General features: G+C 42.0%; 1 protein-coding gene and 1 long non-coding RNA gene across 6 annotated transcripts; both read left to right on the top strand.

Moving 5' to 3' along the window:
- Window positions 1–268: 268 nt before the first annotated feature.
- LOC124849891 lies at window positions 269–1,717 on the top strand. Its single transcript, XR_007030502.1, has 3 exons — window positions 269–661; window positions 1,150–1,252; window positions 1,660–1,717. It is a non-coding gene; the product is annotated as an uncharacterized LOC124849891 (long non-coding RNA).
- A 5,049-nt stretch (window positions 1,718–6,766) lies between these two features.
- Window positions 6,767–25,268, top strand: snphb (syntaphilin b). Of its 5 annotated transcripts, XM_047330668.1 has the most exons (6): window positions 6,768–8,669; window positions 10,407–10,553; window positions 15,371–15,550; window positions 16,162–16,269; window positions 17,881–18,030; window positions 18,189–25,268. In XM_047330668.1, the coding sequence occupies exons 1-6, from the start codon at window positions 8,620–8,622 to the stop codon at window positions 20,134–20,136; spliced, it is 2,583 nt and encodes an 860-aa protein (XP_047186624.1). In that variant the 5' UTR covers window positions 6,768–8,619; the 3' UTR covers window positions 20,137–25,268. The 5 variants fall into 5 exon arrangements, with proteins under 5 accessions (XP_047186625.1, XP_047186626.1, XP_047186627.1 ...); XM_047330669.1 differs by lacking the exon at window positions 10,407–10,553 and having other exon boundaries at window positions 6,767–8,669; XM_047330670.1 differs by lacking the exon at window positions 15,371–15,550 and having other exon boundaries at window positions 6,767–8,669.
- Window positions 25,269–25,283: the final 15 nt, after the last annotated feature.

The raw sequence follows: 25,283 nt of genomic DNA, 5'->3' as shown, positions 1-25,283 counted from the left end.
ATAAACACACATATATGCACCAACACTATTTGTCTGTTGTACAGAGATTGGTCCTGTCCATGCCCTTGCCATATAGTTCATGTATAAGGAGACAGTGTCTTGCATAAAAGAAACAAACAGCTCGAACAGCCAATCACATTTAAAGGTGGGATAGGTGTTTTTTGTGAGAAGCACTTTCTGTCATATTACTTGAAAATCTCATAACAAACCGATAGCGATGAATACATTGAATGATCTGACCCTGAAACGAAAACAATCCCTCCTCTGTGGCCGCGGCAGGACTGTAAAAAACACGGAAATCGGAAAGTTCAGTCCAAGGAAAGTGATTGGATGAACCGGCTTTCTCCTGCCTGCGCGCACTCCACTCGTTCACCACACAGTCGGGCACGTGACCAGTCTTCTGCACGGCGTCGGCAAACAACTAGAGCTACGGAGCTACGGGGGTACGGTTAGCAGACGAGTTGCTGCACTGAACTAAAGAAGAAAAGAGTTGCAGAACGGCAGAGAAAGTGCCTACAACAGCTTCCGGTCGCAACAGACAGAGCAGTAGAGACGGACACGGACACAAAGAAGTTGGATACTAGAGGAGGAGTGAACAGAGTAAACATCGGTGTGGCTCTTCACCGCTGACGTCAACTCCGGGAGGAGAAGAGGGTGAAAGGTAATTTTCTGCTTCATTTGGGTGAAAGCGGTTTATGTTCTCGAACTGTGTAACCAACAGAGCTGTTGGAAAGCTTGTGTGTGTATCAGCCAGCGCCAAGTTAGCTTCGCTGGAGGACACTAGATAAGTTAGCTTGTGTGTATCTACAGCTAAAACTGCCTGTGTGTTCGCCAGGTGTTTCACTGTAGCTGTGAGCAAATTTTGCTTGATTGTTCTATATCTGTATCTGCTCTCAACGGGACGTAGCGTTGTGTGTGTGTGTGTGTGTGTGTATAGCAGGTAATGTGCATGTTGCAGTCTGTGTGCAATAATCAATGCCGCAACGCCGGGCATGAGGCGCAGGTCCCTAGGGCTTCGGCCCTAGAGAAACTGTCTCCCTGCTCCGAGACTACGGTCCGGACGACGGGCAGGAAATTAAATGAAAAGTACTGTTCAATTAAAGGTAATATGAACATTTCACTAAGTTGACCTCCTTTCTCTTATACCAGGTACAGCAAGTTGTACATGAAGAAGTCCAGGACCTGGATGTTGTCTGCCATGGACCAGAGCAACGAGACGAGACGATCCCCGTCAACAGCTAAGCAGAAGCAGGTAAGCAGAGGACCAGGTTAGTCGGCTCATGATACTGTAGGTTGAGCATGAAGTGGTAACATACTTGTGTACAAAGGCTACTTTAAAATCCATATGGCAGTGTTGTAAAAAATTCCAAAGTGTAAACATTTATGCCAGGTGGGTTGTTTAATTTTTATTTTATTTTTTACAAATTCTGAACCTCAGAACTACCTGTTATGATCTTCAATATTTATGTTATTTATTTAAGTCATAACACAAATATATATGAAAGAGTGGCTGGTCAACCAACAAATCACTAAATCAATTATACTTGGCTCCCACAAAAGGTGACACAGAAAACTGTTTGTCACTGCAGATAATGCTGTTGTAGTGTTGTCAGTCTTTTACAGTAATGTTGATCTATTATTGTGATATTCTTTCTACAGGACCACTGCCTAAAGAGTGGACGACAGCACAGCCTGACCCCTCAGCCGACAGACCTGCTTTGACACTAGAGCTAGGAAACCCTGTGCAGACAGTTTCTTCATTTTTGTACATATGTTGTTTATGCTAATATTATATTTGGTATATTGTATGATGTTCCAAAAAAATTAACAGGTGTCATAACACATTGTGTTCTCATTATTTGTGCAGGTTGTAAAGAGGTAAATGTAATGGTTGTTTGATTGTTTATGCTGTGAGTATAAGGAAAAGGCCTTGAACATTTAAAAGATTTTTGGTGTAGTAAGTGAAACAGCAGGCTCGTGTCACGTCACTGCTCCAAGCTCAGTCCTTGAGTTCTGGCCTGTACAGTAACACATTATTAGATTAGATACATGATAAAGAATTAGATGTATGATTAGATACATTGAACAGAGTCTGGAGTAAGCTCTGGAGTTAGCTCTGACCTAACATCACTCATCGTGGAAGCTCTGACGTGCTATACAACATGTTATGAGTCCTGTACAAAATTCAATACAATTGTGTTACAGATAGTAACAGGAAAAAAAGGGCAGAAAGCTACAAAGGTGCTGCAGCTGTTTCATAGTCACAATATGGCTGAAATGTGCTGAAGTTTAAAAATATAAACTCAAAACAAACGTTGTCTGTGTAGAACTGCTAACAGTGTTTATGTTTTAGCTTAGCCTGCAGCAGGCTGTTGCTAATTAGCCAGCAACAAGTTACTGCATCAGAACTCTATTTTCAATGAGATTTCCCAACACAAACATGTTAACTTGACAAATGTGCCCACCAACAATAGCCATGTTCATTGCTTACGTTTATATTATGATAATGTCCGGTGTTTTCTTACTTGTGAATGAGCCACGAGCAGTCAGTCAGCATGATGTGCTCATGTCTGTCCCCATTCATCTTCCCTGCTCCCCCTGTTTGATTTTCGCTGCCTTGACTCACACAGTCTTTACTCATGACGATTCACGACAATTGCTACCTAACCTTATTACAGACTTAATGTCAATTGATTTTAATGAAACAGGGTTTGGAGGTTATGAGCCCCGTTAACTCCAGATCTAAGCAGGAAGAAAACGCATGCAAGCTGGACAAAACATCAAGCACTCGAACTGGCCATACATCTATGTGTGCGTGTCCCTATGAATACTAATACAGGAGGCCTTCTCTTAATTTCTTTATAAAAGTGTGGATGTGTATGTCTTGGAACAGAGTGACATCTTTATTGTCACAGTTGAGGATTTTTGCTTTTAAAAAGGGTTGAACTTTGAGGAAGACGTCAGTTTCCCAGTGAATCAGCGTATTTCACTGGCCGTTTTCTGAATGACTGGTCAGTTCTGCCTTCATTGTCTGTCTGAGATATTTAATCTGGATTATTTTTTCATGTAGTTTGATTAGATTCAACACAAGTTTGTCCAACAACATCATAGTCATACAGTCATACTGTAGCAATGTTTCTCTACATAAGAGAAATAGTCCATTAATGTTGGCTCAAAGTGTTTATTGCCAAATAGGTTCTCACATACAAGGAATTTGCTTTGGTGATTGGTGCATAACAAACATAGTAAAAAGAGCTTGACAGATATTGGATATTTGGGGCCAAAGTCGATATTACAGAACAAAATTCTTTCGATATTAGTATATATCGGCCGATATTCTTTACTTTTTTGCAATGATCCGTTTAATGTGGTTATCAAACACTTGTGACAAGACATGTAATCGAGGCAGGATATTTTACAGTTTAACAATACACTTCATTATCACAAGTGAGTCATCATGCACTGAACAGTAAAACGAAACTTATTATAAATAATTATATTCAAAAAATAACAAATGGAACAAAATATATATAACTCCAATTTAGAAAATAAACATAAAATTTGTGGGGCAAGCATATATATATATAGGCATAAGATTCTTTTTCAAAAGCCCGCCAGTCTTAGTGCCGATCTAAAGCTGGATTAATGCTTGACACATCGGTCTGTCCGCATGCTAAATTCACTAACATAGCAAACACGTGATAAGCATGAGTGACATGGCAGTTGTCAGGAGCAGAGTTGACGTTATATTATAGTTATATTGTAAAGGGAAAAGTTGTAGTCATTTTTATTAACTTTCTAGCATCTTACCGTGAAGCCACTGCTTCACTCCTGTCCGCAACACCATCTGATTAGTGCGCAGCTGTCCTGCAGACAGTGCTGAGAGTATTGTAAGCAATGGAAGTGCACTCTGATGGACATACTACGTAATGACACCCTTTATAAATCACCTATTACAACATATAACATATTTTTCTGCTTTATACTTTCTGAAAAAAAAATTCAAGTCAGCGCATATAACGGTAAACATGTACGCCGATACAGATAATTCTCTGATAGGCCCATATTGGCTGATCATATCTAAATCTAATCTAATAGTGAATAGAAAAATGCGAAAAAATTAGAAGTAAAAATATGAAGGGAGGGTAAGGCAAATTTACTTGAAGCAAATTAACTTAAAAAGCAAGCACTGTCAGTACAAGGGAAGAACAACTGTACAATAAAAATATGAAATATTTATGATGTAAAACTATACAGAATGTGCAATATGACCAATTGTTCAATGTGTTGCTGAATTTACAGCTGATACAGGTTGTTCAGAAGAAGATGTGCATGGTGTGTGTTTGTGCATTAATGTAACGCATAATTTCCATGGGGGGTCAGAGTCAGTACCTTGTTGATAAGGCCGACTGCAGAGGGGAAGAAACTGTTCTTGTGAGGTTTTGTTCCTGATGGACCGCAGCCTTCTGGGGAGGGTCACAAACAGATTGTGTCCTGGGTGAATGGGGTCAGCGGCAATCTACCTGCATGCCTCAGGGTCCTGGAGGAGTACAGGTCAAGAAGGGATGGCAGTTTGCAGCCGATCACCTTCTTGGCAGAGCAAATGATATGCTGGAGTCTGCCCTTGTCCTTGGCAGTGGCAGCAGTGCCATGAAGGAGGTAAGGATGGACTCAATGATGAAGTGCACCATCATTGTCTTTGGCAGGTTGAATTTCTTCAGGTGCCGTAGTGCCATCTGTCTCGACCGGTTGGGGTGAGGAGAAAATGGGGGAGAGAGGAGAGGTGGGCAGAAAGGGGGAGAGCAGAAAAAGGAGGAGAGAAGAGAGAGAGAGAGAGAGAGAGAGCAGTTGTACATCCACTGTTTTTAATCTCTACTAGAGTGATACTTATAATTACAGATATAATACTGACACTTTTAAATGTATGTTATTATTAATAATAATATAAATAATAATAAAAATGGCAGGTTTGGATCCTGCAGCTCTGGAGTCAGAGATACACTTGGAGAGAGAGAAAACAGAGTTAGTGACATGTAATGTAAATACTGTAGCTTTAACTATAAGCTTTAACAAATAGGAAGGTTTTAAGTTTAACTTTAAATGAGGAGAGGGTGTCTGCTTCCCTGACACAAACTGGGAGCTGGTTCCAGAGGAGAGGAGCCTGGAGGCTGAAGGCTCTGCCTCCCATTCTACTCTTACAGACTCTGGGAACCACAAGTAGTCCTGAGTTTACAGAGCTAAGTGATCTGTTGGGATAATATGGAACTATGAGCTCTGTAAGTTATGATGGCGCTTGATTATTAAGGGCTTTGTAGGTTAGGAGCAGTATTTTGAATTATATTCTGAATTTTACAGGAAGCCAATGCAGAGATGCTTAACACTGGAGAAATATTATCTATTTTTGTAGTTCCTGTCAGAACTCGTTCTGCGGCATTTTGGATTAACTGGAGGCTTTTCACAGACTTATTGGGGCATCCTAGCAGTAATGAATTACAGTAGTCCAGTCTAGAAGTAACAAATGCATGGACTAGTTTTTCAGCATCCTTTTGAGAGAGGATGTTTCTAATGTTCTTGATATTGCGCAGGTGAAAGAAGGCTGTCCTAGAGACTTGTTCTATGTGTGAGTCAAAGGACTTGTCCTGGTCAAAGGTAACTCCAAGGTTTCTCACAGTAGAGCTGGAGGCAAAGGTAATGCCATCCAAGGTAACTATATGATCAGATAATGTTTCTCTGAGGTGTTTAGGGCCGAGTATAATGACCTCAGTTTTTTCTGAATTTAGAAGTAAAAAATTATAAGTCATCCAGGCCTTCATGTCTTTAAGACAATCCTGAAGTTTGTCTAACTGATTAGTTTCATCTGGCTTTATAGATAAATACAGCTGGGTATCATCAGCGTAACAATGGAAATTGATGTGGCGTTTTCTTATAATAGTGCTTAAAGGAAGCATATATAAAGTGAAAAGTATCGGTACCAGTACAGAACCTTGTGGTACTCCATGTCTCACTTTTGTATGAATGGAAGATTTGTTATTAACGTTAACAAACTGAAATCTATCAGATAAGTAGGACTTAAACCATTCTAGTGCTGTTCCTTTAATCCCAATGTGTTCTAGTCTCTGTAACAGAATTTTGTGATCGATGGTATCAAATGCAGCACTAAGATCTAAAAGGACGAGAATAGAAACATATCCACTGTCTGAGGCCATGAGAAGGTCGTTGGTAACCTTCAGTAGTGCTGTTTCTGTACTATCATGTTTTCTAAAACCTGACTGAAAGTCTTCAAGCAGACTATTCCTGTGTAAATAGTCACATAACTGGTTAGCAACAGTTTTTTCAGGGATTTTAGAGATGAAGGGGAGGTTTGATATGGGTCTATAGTTAGCTAAGATATCTTGGTCCAGAGTCGGTTTTTTTAGCAGGGGTTTAACTACTGCCAACTTAAAGGCCTTTGGTACATAGCCTGTCAATATAGATAAATTGATCTGATCTAATATGGAATTATTAAGTAAAGGTAATACATCCTTAAATAGCCTTGATGGAATAGGATCTAAAAGACAGGTTGATGACTTGGATGAAGTGACAAGTGAAGTCAGCTCAGCCAGATCTAAAAGCGTTTATACAGTCCATTTGCCATACAGCTGGGTACTCCGGCTGTCCAAAAACATGCAGATTGGGGTTAGGTTAATTGGAGACTCTAAATTGACCGTAGGTGTGAATGTGAGAGTGAATGGTTGTTCGTCTCTGTATGGGGCCCACCCCCCCACCTAGCTTTTAGCCACTAGGTGTCCTAGTTTGTGGTACAGAAAATATAAGCCAACAAGAAAAAGAGAAGATGCCGCAGAATGTGGAGACGACAGGAATACCTGTTGCAACATCGCATGGTGAAGCCTTGAACGCTGCAGTTTCGAAACTACCTGGTTGCTCTGTCTCCCCACAGTTCCCATCAGACTTCTGGTTCTTCAGATCAATGACATCAATGAAATGATAGAGAGCAGAGGAATTCTTACATGAAGCCAAAATATGGATTATGTTAGGAGACAGGGTTTAAATAAATAATCTATTATTAAGAGATGCAGCAGAAGGATAACAAAACTGCCATTAATCTACCTACAGTACGTACAATATGAACTCATTCACTGACTGTATAGTGAGAGAGACGACAGGAGTGAGTTGATGGTTGGCTGAGAGACAACACAGCTGTTACAGCAGGTACCCTCGATCTACACACATACACACACTTGGCCCTGAAGAGCAAACTATGAAGTATGTGATGTATTATTGATGAGTGACCCTCCTCGTTTCCTAATGTGTGCTTTTTCCTTCCATCTCATCTCTCGATCTCAGCATTCCTCTCTATCTCCTATTTAATGCTGGCAGGACTTTATTTGTGTTCCATATTTAATGTATTTATTTTGGATTAACATACCCCATGAATACCACAGCTTAATTTGGCCTGTCCAGCAGCGTAATATCAGGATGAGCCTTCTGCGCACGCGCAAAGAAGTTGATAGAAGCTCTCCCATAAGGTCACACACCTAAAACAGACACAGATAGTTGCTAAAGAGAAGCATGTACACACCATAGAATAAAAATGGACGTTGTCACTGGGTTCAGAAAGTGAAGTCAGTGCGGAAGTGCCTAAACCTTGTATTCTCTGAAATGGCCAGCAGAGGGCGACTATAAGAAATTGACTTCTCATTTGATTTATAACGTTAGTAAACATTTTCCTAAGGAGTTTAAGGTTCAATCTCTAGTTTCAAGTCTTTTTCAACACAACATTATCTTCATTTTTGTAAATGATGGTCTCATTTAGTGTGAAATAGCCGATAAAGCATGGTATGCAATGCATTGGGGCGTGGATAATGTGTGATCGACAGCTATTACCGTTTAATGGGTGAAGGTGGCAGGTGTAAGTGGATGTGCAGTGGACGAGCTTTCAGTCAGGCCACACACCCTGCTCCTCCAAATATGGTTACTTCTGGTTTCAAAAACCAAGATGTCGCTGACCAAAATGCCAAACCTCGAGGCTTCATAATAGCAGTTCAGAAACCAATGGGTTTGTGAACTGTCACACAATCACATGAACACATACCAGGTTCACTCACTGACTCTGCACATTCTGTCTGGGCCCATTCTCACATGTGATGTCTACTGTATTTGCATAATGTAATTTGATTGGCTGGTGCCTGTGAAGCCACTCGAAGAGTCTACCGCACACAATGCAATCAAAGCAAAGCAAAGCAACGGAACCACAGCGTGTTCAAAGTGAATGAACAGCATTTCCGTTGAAGCCTCCAACGCTAGTAATCCATATCTGTGTCTATTTGCTGATGCTGTTCAACTAAGTTCAGCACAAATAAAGAAATAATTGCCAATCAATTAACAGGCTCATTCTTATCATGTTCTTGGTACCGTGTTCTCGGTCGCAGACATACCTCTCTCAGCCAGTCGCTACTCTTGTTCTCTTTTCTTGCTGGGTGGGTGTGGTCACTCACCATGTCTCATCGGTTCCTTCCTCCAGGCTCCAGGCTGTGACCGGTCGACTGAGGAACAGAGATAAAGAGAGACTGAGAGGACAGAAGGAGAAACGTAAGGTAGTGCTAGAGGCTGTCTGGCCCCATGTCTGCCCCTGCTCCAGCCAATCGGAGGTCTACGTCGGGTTCTCGCCGGTAGGTGCCCAGTGAGAAGTTACATTTTTTTATTTTCCAGCCAAACCCCTCATATTTGCTAGCGTATAGTAGCAGAGATATTTAATGGAAATCCTGTTTTGCTTGTTTTATATATGTATGTCAATGTCCGTTTGCGATTTAAATATGTAAAGGGTTCATGAAAATAATTAGATGGGTTAAGTATGGTATAACTGTCATTACAGTACTATGTACATGATATTTTCCACTTGATTTGGTTTGAATTCAAACAGGTTGTGTATTGACAATACTGTACGTGCACTTCATACATAGGCATACACGGGCATGCCAAGGGTTAAATGATACGATGGATATGAAAAATAAGCAAAGAGATGGATTCTAATAAAGAAAATGTGTTCAGTCAAAGTCACTAGTCAATTTCACTGATTGTTACTTTTTTGTACGCATACCCTTGACTAACTGTCGATTAGTGAACAGTATGTGCACCAACTTTCATGAAGAGAGAACCCTATAGGGTTAGGGGATTTAAAGTTGCAGGAGACATTTCTGATGGTTAAATAGAAAGCGAGAAACCTGTGAGTCTGACTTGATGGCTTGTCAGAAAAGGAGACACCACTTATGCAACCTCGAAGCTCTATAAACAGGTGCCTTGTTAAAACACAATACTCTTTACTCATACTTAAATCTAGCTCTCTCCAACTATATCTTCCTTTTCTGTTATGATCATGTCAGCAGTTTGCCCTGGTTTGTTTCCTTACCTTTTTTTTTTGCTCGAATGATGCTGCTGCTGGAACCGCAATGGTTTATTAAAGGTGTGCTTAAAATAAGCTGGATGCACTCAGCCACTTCCTACTGTACACACCTGAACGCAGTTTATAGTTTATATATAATGATGTGTTTTCTCCTACAGCTACTGGACTTGAACCCTCCGGATAACACCATGATATTCAGTAGATATCTGGAGATTTTCATTCCTCCAGGTCATAGTTATCCATAGAGTGTTGAATCAGAGCAACTGGACTTGGTTTAGAGGTAAAGGCTTTCAAGAATCTTGAAAGTCTAGTTGCTCCTGATTATTTATGGTCTGTAAGAATCAGTGATGACTTCTCCTTTTTCACCCATTAAATCATTTACAGTGGGCTCAGACATCAGACATTATCATTTGCAAATGCTCCAATAACATTGTATACAGAATCTTTGTATTATACTTGATATTTGCAATGACTATTGGATAGGGGTGTGCGATCTGACAATTTTATACCGTGGACGATCATAATTTGGCATATGATCTGCTTTTCAGAGGAATTGTATTTCGATTTTTATTTTTTGCACACTTTCTTTTGGGGGGGGGGGGGGGGTAGTCAAGATGGTGAGATAAATCGTATTTCAGATCGTGGATTGTGATTCTTTCCCAAAAGATCGTGCTATGACATTTTGCCCAGATCGCCCACCCCTACTATTGGATGTTGATTTAATTCTGTGGTTCAGTTTACACAGCCAACACTTTGATACCATGGAAAGCCAGTGTGGTGACTTACATAATCACAACCTAAGTAATAGCAAAGTGTGTCAAATGAGTGTTTAAATAGTATTCTCTTCCAGGTATTTCCATAGGTTTAGGTGTGGATCATAGGCTCATAAATGCCTTCATAGTCTACAACCAAGAGGCGAGATGATGGTTATTTTCTTGCCATGGTTTGCCATGTTTAGAAACGGAAGGCTCAATCTGTAGCTGTGGTGTCCTCCTCTCTTCCTCAGATTCAACCCTCTGAAGGGACTGCAGCCCAAACGCCGCTTGAAGCAAATACTGGCGTCCTCGCCTGTGCCCAAGCCGGTGTCGGGGTCTCAGACAACTGCACCAGTGACCACGGCAACGTTGGCAATTCCTGTGCCCGCGCCCCCTGCGTGAGACACACTTATAATCACAGTCTCAGAGAGCATGCGCCATAGCTATAACTCCGGCATGCAATGTAGCCACTAAAACAAGGCAAACAAACAGCACACAGGCTATATGCTCCGTCTGACTTCGACACCACTATCGCTTCATTCTCTGATTGACTGTTTGCTAAGCCCTGCAGCGCTTACTGTTGCTACACTTCTACCGCATGTCTGCAGTTTATAATGATAATAGCAATAGTTTTCAGAATTCATAGAGCCTGTTGAAATAGTGGGTCCTTGATTTGAGACAGAGGTAGACAATAATAGCTTCTTACTTCCAGTCGACGTCTACACTATCCGTTTGGCAAAAATGACAAATGTAACTGGCAGATTCATCAGCTGTAGCTAGCTCAGTAAGCTAATGTTAGCTCCATGACTTGGTGGAATACACAGTTACCAGCAAATTTGTTCGGATTCTTTCTTAAACAAAAGCATTTAAAAATGGTCTTAAATATGTAAATATAAAGATTGATCTTGAATTTCAGTGTATACCAGTCAAAGTAAACTCATTTCGTTCGCTCAATAGTGTTTGGCAGTTTATTTTGTATCCTTCTTTGCACTTTCAACTGTGTCTTTAAGGATGACATAACATTGCATTAATTTACTGAGGGACCCCAGTAGTGAGGTTGTTGGGTTCGGACATCGATCCTGTAGTAACCCTGTATGTGCGGCCCTTGAGGTAGGATACAAACAGGGAGAGTGTCGAGTCTGAGACTCCCAGATGTTGGAGGGTGGAGAGGAGGATCTGGTGATTTGCTGTGTCAAAAGCTGCTGACAGGTCAAGCAGGATGACAACAGAGGAGAGGGAGGCTGCTCGAGCTGTGTGAAGTTCCTCTGTGACAGCTAGGAGGGCAGTCTCTGTTGGTTTCCCTGCCTTGAATCCTGACTGAAGGTCAATAAGGTTGTTCTGGTGGAGATATGGAGAAAGTTGAGTTAAAACAGCACGTTCAAGAGCTATGGAAAGAAATGGAAGAAGAGAGACCGGTCTGTAGTTTCTCACTTCAGATGGGTCGAGTGTAGGTTTCTTTAAAAAAGAGGATTCACGTTTGCTGCTTTAAGAGTGTTGGTAAAGTAACATGTCAGAAATGTATTGATGGATGGGTGGGGCGTACCCGCCGAGAGGTTAGAGGACAGAGGGAGTCCAGGGAAGAGGACAAGGTGGAGAGAAGAGTGTCTGTGGCATAGTCAGCAGGCAGGAGTGAGAAGGAGTCACCTGAAGGGAGAGCTGATAGGACAGATGAGCCAAGAGAGGAGGGAGACAGGGAGCAAAGGTTGCGGCAGACAGGTACAGTATGAGTGGAAGAGGAAGGGTGAGGAGTTAGAGAGAGGGGAAGAGTGTAGGATATGAATAAGTGGTCAGAGACATGGAGAGTAGTGACAGAGAGCTCGGTGGTAGAGCAGTTTCTGGTGAATATAAGATCGAGTTGGTTACCAGCTTTGTGAGTTGGGGGGGGGGTAGAGTGAGAGAGCGAAGGAGGATAGAAAGACTTACAGCTGAGATGTTAACTTCTCTGTCTTGATGTTCAAGTCGCTCCCACTCGTCTTCCCACGAGTGATGATTCTTTGACTGCTGCTTCGAACAAATGCTGGCTTTCTACACAAGTGCTGATTGCTGATTGGCTACAGGGGTGAGAGCTGAACTGCAACAGTTTCCACCATAGTCAGTGGAGATAGATTTTAAGATGGATTTAAAGCCACAATAAACTTTACTTAGATTTATGTCAACAAGGCCAAATTGTTAAATCTAACAACAGGCAGAGCACTGTTAAGCAGGGAAATGCCAGTTTTAGAAACTATATAAACTCAATCACAGCAGAACACAGCTTAGATCAGTAAGCAAAGTCAATTGAATAAAACAAGGGTATCTAGATAACTAGAAAATAAATGAGTCTAACTCAGGGATACTGATATTGATCACAGTAGAACAGTTTAGAATCAGTCAGTAGAGACAGTGTAGCAAAACAAGGCTTTTTAAAACTAGAAGATAAGATTACAAGTGGTCACTAGAGACACGTGGAACAATTAATGCCAGGTGTAAACTGACTAATTAGAGCTGTGATTGACCCGAAACAGAATTTCATGCAGGTTATGAACATGACCTAATATAGCCAAGTTAACCAAGGATATGCTAGATGGCCTTAAAAGTAACGCTTGCTGAGTTAGCTGCACATGCAAACTATTGCAGCTTATGTTAGGGCTCACATCCTCTAAATCCAGAATAGCTCTACAGCCCCATGGGTGCTGCTTTAGCATGGTAAAAAATCCAAAGCTTGACAGGCATGCTGTGCCTAGGTACAGTTGTTAAGCTATTACTGTTCACTGTTTGAGGGTGTGGTTTAGTGAACAGCTGAACTGCCAACCTCTTCTACAGAGTTTGAAATAAGTCACAGTTCCATTTTATGGAGCATGAAAACAGCCAAATGGAGTTCTCCATTGAGATCATAATCAGGTTAGGTTGTGGTAACGGCAAACAGCTCAAACTTGTGATGTTGTTGTGTTACATTGCCTGTGAGTCTGTTAAAGGGGCAGTAAGCGATCGTGGAGAAAGCTTGTCTCGATGTTGTTGTTGATGATTTTAATGCACTGGCCGGGCCACGAACACGCAGCCTCGGGTATATGACACCTATAGTCCAAAACCCCCGATTTGTAGAATACTCTGCTAGCACATCTCTTAAGGTGTCGGGGAGTGATGTATGCACACGCACACATCACTCCCCGCAGTGTTGTGTGGTGCGGACCGTTTGTTTGCAATTTACAGAACCTGGGCGGCACACACACAGAACCCACAGGTAGCGGACGTGAGGAAATGTTTACAGATTTTTACTGAATGTGTACTAGTTTAAAACCGCTTACTGCCCCACATGCTACTGACATACAGTATTTACAGTAGTATCACTAGTTATATGTGTAGGACTACAGCTGGAGGATTGGTACCACCATTTGGTCATGGTTCTGTTAATATTCTTATAGCATGAAGTTGTGTTTGTCAGCTACATGCACGTTAGAAATGGCACTACTATTTCACTGTGGAAGCATACTGTGATCACCAGTGATCACTGGTTCACTGCAGCCGCTCAATCAAACACTTACCAATTTTTGTTTTTTAAAGCAAAGTCTCTGTCTCCACTGGAAATGCAAAACGTAAAGGAATATTCCTGCACTCCACCCATTCACATTAACAGTAACTAACACCTGACCCCAGGGAAACACTACAGCATGCAGCCACTACATCAACCAGATGGATGGGATGTCACATCTTAAACAATGTTGTGCTGGTTATTCTGTCCCTTTGCAGGCTCACTGCTTCAGCCGAATCTCCCTGCCTCTCTGTTAATGTCTTGGCTTTTTGACATATATTGACTGTCAAAAACGTACAGAGTAGTCAATATCTGTCTTCTCCTTCACACAGGACACATTCACTCAGCGCTGGATGTACCTATATAAAATTAGAGGATCTGTTTTCACAAAGATGTGAAGTTGTGTTTGTGTGTCAAATACGGCAACAGTTGTGCACGCTGGGTGCAACTCTATTTCCATGTTTTGGGTTTTCACTGAGTTACGGTATCCTGTGTGCAAATCACCCATGGCTGCTTTGACTGGCCCTGCTTGTGATTGGGCAACAGTCATGTCCTTTTAAAGTAACAGTTAATTAACTTTCACTGTATGTCATGCAGCATCACTGATTATAAAACAATGTTTGTCATCAGTATGATGATTGGTTGAACGTGTAAATTCATGTTTATTTTCCTTTTTTTCAGCCTTAGTATTTAGATGATACTGTACAGCATGTGGTTTTACGTGGTCTCAACTGTAATAAGGAAAGCGTGCCATTGACTGGCATCAATTTGTTTAAAGGAATAGTTTGGCATTTATCCACTTTCTTGCCAAAAGTAAGAGGAGTACGTCAGTATCAGCCTTAATGAACATCAGGATAAATACAGAGACAGCAGGCTTTTAGCTTAGCCTAGCACAAAGACTGCAAGCAGGGGGGGAAGTAGACTGCCTCCACCTGCCTCATTGAGCATCTCTTACATTGGCCTATTTGAAAAAAGCCAATTGTTTTTCCATCGTCTAAGACTGGTTCCTCTACAGATGAAGAGGGGACACATCTCTTCGGTAGGTGTGCCGATAGAACGACTTATATGACATAATTTTTAAAAATCTAAGATAGTCAGATTTCGGAAAGACATTTCTATCCAAAAAGAGGTTTTATACTGTCACGTTCAGACAAATTTGGAGGTTGAATCAGATGTGTCAAAGGCTGAAATTATGTTTGATTATCAACATTTTTAATGTCATCTAATTTTAAAATCTGTTATATGTAGAGACATTTGTGTGGAAGCTAGTTTGAAGTGAAATGTTCCCAACTTCACTGATCACTCAGTCTCATTTGATCATTTGATTGCTTGTGAATTATATTTTCAGGATGCAGTGTTAGTTTATGTTCTGTGCCAGTAACTGCAAATTACCCCATGAAGATGTTTTGTATGGGAAGCCAGAGAGCAGTCTCAGCTTTGAAAGCACAGTGTGTTTCCAGTGTGTTGTTAAGCTCTAAGAGGACCAGCTCTCTTGGGCCACTTCAGTGTTTGAGTGCTTGTTGATATTTGGCATCTGCGCAGCTGGCTGCTCAGACTCTGAATGAATAAGGTTAATCTTATGACATGCTATACGCAGGACAGCTTCGTCTCACCTCGATCTTTTGTAGCATGCACATTGTCTCATTCAGGAGTGTGGTCCTCTGCTGTCCTCTCTGATTTAACACCCTGTTGTTTCTGCCTGGTTAGGTTTGACTACTGCAGGTTCATAGAGCTAGACTACATTCCCATGGAGACAGGCTATATGGTCTCAATGCGTCCGACTAAAGGCTATGCATCGACCCAGTCGCCAAGTAAAGGATACGCCTCCACCAAGTCTCCAGACCGGCACAGCCGTTCCACAAATTCTCCCTCCACTCCTCGTTCTCGGTCTGTCCCGTGTTCCTCTGGTTTCCTCCAGATCAGTTTTGATGCTCTGAAGCATGTGGATGATTGACTGTTTGACTGTTGTGAATGTTCCATGTTGTTACATTTTGGAAAATAGTTGTTTCCACAGCATCATGTGTAGTCTGACTCTGACCTGTTACCCCCTTTCCTAAGTGTTTGTGCTCATTATTCATGCTCTCTAGTGAGAGTGATTTATTTCCTTTGATTAATGATTGTTTTAGTTGTGAGTGTGTTATTTGTTTTTGGTGTTTGGTTTCATCTTTGCAGAGCACATTCCCCTTCTAATTAAAAATGAAACATAACCATCAGCACAAAGGAGTGCGTGTCCTTGTTTCTCAGGCAGAACTGTCTGCTGGTAGTGACTTTGGCATCTGTGTTTGTAATGTATCTGTGCATATTTGTGCATTTCTTTGTTGTACTCGCATGTTTGTAGACCTGGACTGAAGTTTGCTCCATTCATTCTAGTCTTATTCGGTTTGAGCTTTTGAACAGTGTCATGGTGGTCTTAAGTTCTCTGTCACCCCAGTGTCTGCAGTGTGGTTTTGTGGTGTTATCGGAAACAGATTAATACGTATTCTCTTACTTTGGACCAGACGAACCCAGGCCACGCCCAGCAATAGAGATCCCTATGGCAACACCTCCCTCAGCAGCAGCAGCAACTCAGGCTCTTGTAAAGGAAGTGACTGCAGCCCCACCAAAGGGTGAGGCCTGAAACACTGCATGGACTTCTCAGCAATACAGATGATATGCTCCCCTAAAGTCAGTGCTCTTGTCTAATCCGCTCCCTTGCATGATTGATTGTATGCATTTCAGACCGAAAGTGAACATATTTGAATTCCCTTGCTGTTTAATTAGCCTGATAATCAGACAGAACTGCTGTTCCATTTTCACTTAATGATACAAATCACTGAACAAGTTGTGTGCAACCATTCAGAGGCCTGGAATCAAGCTACAATTATACAATTCAATTCAATGGCACTTTACAAAGTCAGGTCAATATTACAATCTTACAGGGAAAACCTAACAAATCCCACAATGAGCAAAGCACTTGGCGACGGTGGAGAGAAAAAAACTCCCTTTTAACAGGAAGAAATCTCTGACAGAACCCGACTCAGTTGCGGGCGTCATCTGTCTCCACCGTTTGGGGTGAGGAGAGAAATGGGTAAGAGAGGAGAGGTGGGAGGAGAGACAGTAGGAGAGAAGAGAGAGAGAGAGGACAGTTGTACTCAGGTATGGGAGACATATGCGCTAACCACTAGGCCAAAAACCCCTGAGTCGTAGAATCATTTGCTAGCACGTCCCATAACGTGTCGGGGAGTGATGTTTACAAACGTTTGGTGTGGTCCAAGCCATTTTATTTTCCTGATTTACAGTGCCAGGTCTGAGCCGAAAACCCAGATGTTTTTTCGGTGCGCACACAGAACTGACAGCTAGCGGCTGTGAGGAAATATTTGCAGATTTTTACAAAACATGTATTGCTTTAGAATCGCTTACTGCCCCTTTAACTCTACAGAAAGTTGTAGTGTCTTTTAACTGTGCGTTTGTGTTTTACAGTCCGTTTTTATCTCCTCAGTAGTTTTCAGAAGCAAGAAAGTTCTCTTTTTTCAAAGCACAGCACAAAAGGTAGCTATTGAGCAGCATTTAGCCTCCAAATAGCCTATAATTTCCCCCAGGAGCTGGTGAAGACCAAAAAATTGACAATTAGAATGGCACTAGAGCGCATACTTCCTCCGAGGTCCAAGAGTCACCTTAAATCCAATCAAGCCGCACCAAATTGCTCACACATAGATATCAGTCTCCTTAATATGCCTGATTTTTTTCAAGAATTCTGTGAAAATGTCAGAAACAAACAAACTAAACAAAAAGTGCCTTATCTCACAAGTTAAGGAAAGTTAAAAAGATTTCCTGGATCTAGGCCAAAATTTTATGCGTTCTTTCTTAGTTCTTTCTTTTTGTGGAAAGTTGTTGTGTTTTGCATAATCCTGCTCACAAAAAAACTAACAAAACAACAGACGGGTGGACACATAATCTCTTCGGTGGTGGTAACAAACGAGCGATTATTGGCTTTGTGTATTTCTGCGGGGCATAAACTCTTGTTTGATGGATGTATAATCACGCCACTTTCAGCTAACGTGTTGGTCAATATTGTGCTTATTGCTCATTATTCTGCCCTCAAGTGCCGTTTGACACCAAGACGTATAGTAAAAAGACATGCTTAAAAAATGAAAATAAAAACTTCACTACTGAAGTGAAGTGTGGTTAGACTCAGAAACACCACTATTCCCTTAATTTGCCTGCCCTGCGTGTCCTAGTCGTCACCAGAAGTACACATCATGTACAGACAACCATGGTATTCGGCCCCCTCCACCAGAGCAGTACCTCACACCCCTGCAGCAGAAGGAGGTGTGTATCCGACACCTGCGGGCCAGGCTAAAGGAAACCATCAACACACTGCAAGACAGGTGAGATACTGAGACAGGAGTAGAGATCACCAAAATTTATATCTGATCAGTTTCTTGGATTTCCCCTTACTAAATCTACATCTCAATTCCTCTGTCTCTCTATCTATCTCTTCTGTTGATTATTTCTCCCTTTTCTCTTGTCTATTTCACCCTCTTAGAGACACAGAGATAGACGAGCTAAGAGGCCAGCTTTACAGGATGCAGGAGGACTGGGTTGAGGAGGAGTGTCACCGTGTGGAGGCTCAGCTGGCCCTGAAGGAGGCCCGTCAGGAGATACAGCAGCTCAAACAGGCTGTGGACACCGTCCGTTCCAGGCTCAGTGATGCAGGTGGACCCAGTGGGGACATAGGGGTCCAGAAGTACTTCCAGGACATCAACACACAGAACCACAAGCTCGAGAACCTTTTGCTCAGTATGGAATTAGCCCAGGCTGGATTAGCCAAAGAGGGGGAAGCCAGACCAGGCTGTCGGACCCGTATTGGGGGTTCGGCTCCAGCGTCGGTATCAGGGGAAAGTCCAGGGGTAATACCTAAATTGGCAGTTGGAGGGAGGGGGTCTTGCTCCTGCGATTGTTCCCCAGCCCGTTCTCTGACCCGGAGCTCCACCTACACTAAGCTAACTGATCAGGCATTAGCAGACCAGAATGGCAATGCCCAGGACTTTCCTTGTCTGTCTGGTGATGGCACCCAGGACAGTGGGTTTGTATGCTGTGGGGAGAGCAGCGTTCCCAGCCGGGCCAACTTGCTGCTGGAGGCCGCCTTCCTCTCTGAGGAAACGGCATCTTTACTCAACTCCTACACGCAAACCTTCTCCCAGTCTCTGCCCCACTCCCTGCCCAACTCTCTGCCTCACACCTTCTCCCATACCTTACCTCGTTCTTTCCCTCGCAATTCGTCCCACTCCGTTCCCCAGACTATGCCTCATTCATCCACCTATGAGAAGCTGTGCACAGGCGAACGGCTGGTGCCCTTTCGTTGTGGCCTGGGTGGAGTAAACTGTATGAGCCACCCCTGTCTGTCCCACCACCACCTGTACCTGCACCCCCTGCGGGAAACAGGCATTCAGACTGAGAACTGTCCCATCGCTGCATCAGCAGGTTACCCTTCTGACCTAGATACCATTGCAGAGCAACGCACTTTCCGCTCCCAGGCCTGCAGCCCCACCTCCACCTGGATGTCTGATGAGGGGGAGGAAGACCTGGACTCTATCACCACCACAACTTCGGTAACCACAGCGACGATCATGAGTACGGCAACAGAGCCAATCCCAGTCTCCAAAACACCATTGGTCCCTTACTTACCACGGTCTGCTACTGTGGCGTGTTCCATGGAAAGACCTCTGTGTGGGACGAAGGAGGGAGTGGAGGAAGAAGAAAAACAGGAGATGGAAAAGGCAGAGAAGGAAGTTGATGCAACAGAGATGCATAATGAAACAACAGAGATCAAGCTGGAGGATGAAGGGCAGCAGGGGCAAAGTCAAGTTGCAGTGAAGGAGGAGGCAGCACCAGGAAAACTGTGCGACTTAGCAGAGACATCAGCAGGAATGGAGGGTAACCTTAGATTTGCAGGCTGTTGTGGAGAAAGCAGTCAGGATGGGACAACTCTGAAAAACCTCAGCATGGAAGAAGTTGGTCTGTCAGCAGGATCAACTCAGGTTGGGACAGGAAAATTGAGTCCAAGTTCCCCAGAATTATCACCAGATGTAGAACAGCCTCATACCTCCCAGCCGAGGAGATCTACTTCCCACAAGGAGATAGCTGGTGTCACTGTTGTGGAGGTGCATGATGACGACGATGACGAAGGTGAAGTTAAAGAACAAGGTGGAGCAGGGGGTGCAACAGTAGAGGAGGGAGAAACGTCTAACTCTGGGACTATTCAAAAAAGCTACTGGAGTCGTCACTTCCTAGTTGATCTGCTTGCAGTGGCCATCCCTGTGGTGCCAACAGTGGCTTGGCTGTGCCGCGGTCCAGTCCGTGATGGGCAGCCCATGTATATAGGGTCACTGCTGCGAGGCTGTTGCACTGTAGCACTGCACTCTCTGCGCAGGGGAGGTGGATTGAGGCATTACCCCGCAGGCGGGGGAGACTTGGGAGGATCCCAGATATGAGAGGAGAATATGTTCAACACCACTATGGTCCACAACTATAACCTCTCGAGTATGGGTCTGGGTCCTTAGCTTGAAGGGAAATACCTATGAGGAGAGGAAGATAAAGTCCTGCATTTCCCATCAAGGCTTAAAGCTGAGGGAGGCACCAGGAACAGGAAATGTGCATTCATGACTCAGTCCTCTGACCTTTAAACTGTTGCGTGTGTTCCTAGACCTTATTGTCCCTCATCCTCTGGTTCCTGCTGTTGCTAACAATATGTCTGCTAACACTACTGACTTTGTGCAAAACTAAATGAGCTGACTGAAATTAATGATCTGTGCTTGGATGTTTGAAGCTGATTGTTTTGTTTTCAAGTACAGGGAAAATGTTAAATATTCACTGTCGTTCTACTAGTCCGACTCATATCTGGCATGTTTAAATAACCATGGTGTAGATGAGTGTGTACATGAAATATGATAAGTGTATGTACACATGTATATGTACACATGTATAACCAAATGGACTTGCTGTCTGTAGTAGACGAGCAACCCTCTGGGTGGAAAAATTTAGGGAAAATCCACCCTAATTCAGAATCCATGTTTCCTCTAACTGCAGAAAGTTTGGGCTTTTCTTTTGAGTCTGACATCTTCAAGACTGAAAGCATGGAGCATATTGACAAACAAGGAACGATAAAGTAGACACAGAACTCAGGTTGATTCTAAAGATAGAAACACAGTGAAGTAAGGCTGCCAAGAACTATTGACATTTTCCATTCACACCAGAAAACCTGTTAAGCCAAATGCAGATGACTGCTGACTCCACCATTGTTTTCCATTAACGCATGTGTGATCAGCTTTTCATGGAATTAGAACCAAGTCCAGTTGCTCCCTATTCAACACCCTCGTGGACTGCCTTGCAGTTTTGAACAGTTCCACAAATGCCCACAAGGTGAACTATCCTTCATTAACTGAACATAGTTCATATGAAGGACGTAAAGTGCTGAAAGTTTCTAAACATTATGTCAAGACTTAGTCTGTAATGTGATAAAAAAATAAAAGTGACCTTCGATGCAGATCACAGGATTACATTTTAATAACTAAGAGAAAACCGTTGATGGTTCTTTTATTGGCCAAATAATGATTTGATAGTAAAACAAAAGAAGACAATTGTGATATGGCTCGCAAGGGATTCTTTAATATCGAATGCTCTTTTCTTCGAAATTTATGCAATATAATCTCAACTAAATGTGAATGGGAACTGGGGGTTCCACTAAGCTCACCATGTCTCTGCTCTGAGAGAATATGATCCCATCTTCAGAAGTCAAACAGAATCAAGCTCAATTTCAATGACTCCAATGTCCCAAGTATATTATATGTATTCACTGGACAACTAGTTGCACTTATTTTATGACTGTATATATATTCCTTCTATACTGAAGGATCCCTATAGGTTTTGACTGTCCAACCACAGCCAGCTTACTTCATACAGCCATTAAAGGAGTAGTTCACCATTTTTCAGGGAAATATGCATATTCTTAATTAGATGATGGACATCACTCCCATGTCTCTGTTAAATATGAAGCTAGCAGCAAGTGATTAGCTAATCTTAGTTTATTTTAGCATAAAGACTGGAAGCAGGGCGAATAAATATGTTTTTTTAGATTGTTTTCTAAAAAGAAAGAAGAATAGAATATCAATTTACACATCCGTTTTTCATTGAATGAACCAACAAACAAAGATTATAACCTAAATAGTTAATCGAATTTGTCAATCTATTTCCAAAGTAAACTACTGAAACATCAACTCAGTTATCCAGAACCTAAATCAAATCTGTTCACTGGTATACCATCAAACAAACATTTTTAATATAGTAATGTTCAAGTTTCAGTCCAAACTTAGAAGGATTAGGCCTCCCAACATGTGGCCAGCCAGCTCTGTTTGTTCAGAAAGAGTGACCCAGGTGAGCTAGTTTCCTGTATATAATCTGTGGGTGGAGCCACATGAAGCAGGGGGAGGGGATGTTCCACAGCCGTTGTTCTCGGGCTTTAGTCTGTAGGAGATAGTGATGAAAACAACATGGACATTACGTTTTAGGGTGGAATTTTGCCATTACTCACCCACATGGTTAGTCCTTGAACCCTGAATGTTGCATTTGTAGATGACTTCACTGAAATATTGAAAAAAATGGAAATAACAAGTTGATTTTGGGTTACTTTCATTTCACGACACAGAAAATCTTGTTAACTGATCAGGTCAAGATAACTCATACTACAATCAGACCTGCTTGTAGATACTCAGTGCTACGCTTTGGTGTAGATCTGAATCTGAAGTGAGTCGTGCTCAGTCTGTGCGCTGCGCTGTATATTTCTGCTAACTCTAATGCTCCTGTGGTTGTAGTTTAACTGTCACTCCACTCGTGCGTGTTTCAAGTCCACTGTGCAATAGTCAGTCACTGCAGATAAATCTGCAAAGCATTTCTAGACACGAGTACTACGTGTTAAATGAACAAGGTTTCTGGGTTCGAGATCGGCGTGTTTACTTTGTGTGTTTGTATTATGAGAGGACTTTGATGAAAGTGACACATCATTTTGCTGATCTTGTGCTGAAGTTGAATCTTACATGTGAATTAAGGGCAAGTGAGGAACTGTAAAATTTAAATTTGTCTGCCAGTCAGAGACTTTTGAGCCAATCGTGGATCAATAATAAAAAAAACATCTGGACACAAACCTGCAAAAATATTCTGACATCAGCTGATCTGTGCAGTTCTTTATTGAAAAATTAAGTAGCACAAATCTTTTGTTTTGTTTTGTTTTTTTTACTATTTGGTTGGCATATTTTGCACATTGTTCACTTTAAGAATTTTAAGCAATTACTTGAAAGTTGAGATTGTATGGATATCCAAAGTATTGTGTCCACTGAGTTCCGACTAAATGTCCTGTTGGTCTGTAGTGTGAATCAAGTTTGACAGTGCTGATAATGTTTGAGGCAAAGAAGAAGCAGGCACAGTGTAAAAATAACGCAGACATTTCAGGTAGATCTTTAAAATTACTATTATAATACATGTCATTGTTTCTGTGAATACTGCAAACCAGCTGCCTTCCCTCCACGAGAAGAGCTTCTGATCCGAGCTCTTTATATTTGTCCACATTATGTATTTACAGGCCATAGGAACAGTCCAAAAAAGAATCAGTGTAAATGCTGTTGTAAAATCATACACAGGTAGAGAATGAGCAGTGTTCAAGCTACACTACCTTGTCAAAACTGTCGGTTTGTTGGACATCAGTGACAATCACGACGAGCCTCCCCTCTCCCACGGTCGGTCCGGGTTCGGTTTCTACTTCAATGATCTGAAGGAGCCATGAATGCAGCAGCCATTGAGATCCATGAACGAGGTTTGAATGGATGCCTTAGAGACGCACAGGACTGCCTCCTTTCCACCGGCCCACACGCCATCCACCACCTCTCCTCAGCATCACTCTTCTATTGTCAGTGCAACGAGCAATTTCATGTTTAACAAAAAAAAAGCCATATGATCCTGTGAGGGAGGAGCTGTGAGAATGTTATTTTTTATCTCAATATTAATGTGCTGTGTAACGAAATGATGAATGACTGGGACTATGTCTCTGTTTAGTGACAGCAGGAGACTCACACCAAAGTACAGTGCAGTGTGTCAGAGGAAAACCAAGGCCAGATGCAGTGAACTTCTGATGTGTTACCAGGTTTGGGTTTGGGAGTTAAGGTCTTTTGTGGGTAGCAGCAATCATCTCAGTCCGTTCGAGGAAACCAACGAATCTCAGCTCACACACCCGTGATTTACCTCTCTGCACATCTGCATTATGTGGTCATGTACATGAGTGTCTGATACGTTTAATTTATCAAAGCTCTTATCGTCAAGTCGTTGAATTTTTTGTTGAATTTTTTTTATTGTATTGCAAAAACCCAAAGTCCACATTTTTCTGTGCAAGTTATCATCTTGTTCGCACAAGTTTAGCCAAGTATCTTGTGCAAACAACTCTAACCCCTTTTTTTTCTGCACAAGATGCAACTTGTGTGCATGAGATCCATGTCTTGTGCACAGAAGATAATAAATGATATATGAATGTTAGATAACACTGGTATGGATCTTGTACACATTATCTTGTTTGTACATATTATTTAATATACTTTCCATGTGTTTTAAAGTTATGTTTGTTTAGACCATTCATCTTGTGCCCAAGAAAATGTTTATTTATCTTGTTTGCACCCAATAATATCTTGTAAAATATGGGGGGAATATAGGGGACTTAATTTCAGTAGCTTGTTCTTTTGCTTTTTAATGTGTGATTAATGCTGCTCTTCTTAACACAGTTAAGAGAAGTCTGTATTAAACCTGCATGTCTTCACTCACTAGTCCTGATTGGGTTTGATGAACACTCACATCTTAAATCTATTATTTTGTCTCTCACATTTGGCTGATTAACAGCTAACATTCAAACACTCTGACCGTCACACCCTGATGAGGCGTCCCACTCATCAGGGTGTGACTGATAGATTGATTTAATTATTGAAAGTGATTCGACCCTGTAGCACTTTATCCAAATATTGCAACGCCAAGGAGGCCGTTACTCTGAGACCGTCCCTGCGATTGTCACTGTACCTCAACAGTGCAGTCACACCCCCCTCCCTCTCTTTTCCGTTTCTGTCCCATAATACACCTGAACTTCCTGCTGTTGTGTAAGGTCGTGTCAGTGTACAGTGTGAGGGAGTGACTGGTTGATTATATATGTATATCTTCAGACAGAACCTGCTGAAAATTTCTCGGGGAAGACAGGAGTAGGAGGTGGGAGAGGTGTTTGTCTTTTGATTTTATTTGTTATTGTCAATATTTAAATGTGTAATGTCATTTAATGCTTTATTCCTTGCCTGGTTGTCTTTGAGTATGTGTTCCACTGAATATGTAATGCTAATTAATGTATACAGAGGTTATATCAAGTCTTTTAACATCAGCTGACATCATTAGTATCTACAGATAACGTCTTGTAAATTAACTATTTTAATGGCAATAGTAGTGTGAACATTAAAATACATCAGTAGACGACTTCTCCATTCACTCCCCCAACACACTACGTAAAAAACACAGAAGCCCCTATATTAAAAAGCATGGAGCAAACGTTTCTGTTGTCTTCATC

This window comes from Scophthalmus maximus, chromosome 3 (genome assembly GCF_022379125.1).
Source record: "Scophthalmus maximus strain ysfricsl-2021 chromosome 3, ASM2237912v1, whole genome shotgun sequence".
In the NCBI taxonomy this organism is placed as follows: Eukaryota; Metazoa; Chordata; class Actinopteri; order Pleuronectiformes; family Scophthalmidae; genus Scophthalmus; species Scophthalmus maximus.
The sequence above is the reverse complement of the archived record's forward strand: the minus strand, read 5'-3'. Positions and strand labels throughout refer to the sequence as shown.

Bases quoted from the DNA above. Each gene is read 5' to 3' on its own strand.
- snphb (XM_047330668.1), top strand. From the start codon at position 8,620: ATGTCTGCCCCTGCTCCAGCCAATCGGAGGTCTACGTCGGGTTCTCGC. The intron at 8,670-10,406 runs GTAGGTGCCCAG...TCTCTTCCTCAG, and splicing joins TCTACGTCGGGTTCTCGCCG to ATTCAACCCTCTGAAGGGAC. The intron at 18,031-18,188 runs GTGAGATACTGA...TCACCCTCTTAG, and splicing joins ATCAACACACTGCAAGACAG to AGACACAGAGATAGACGAGC.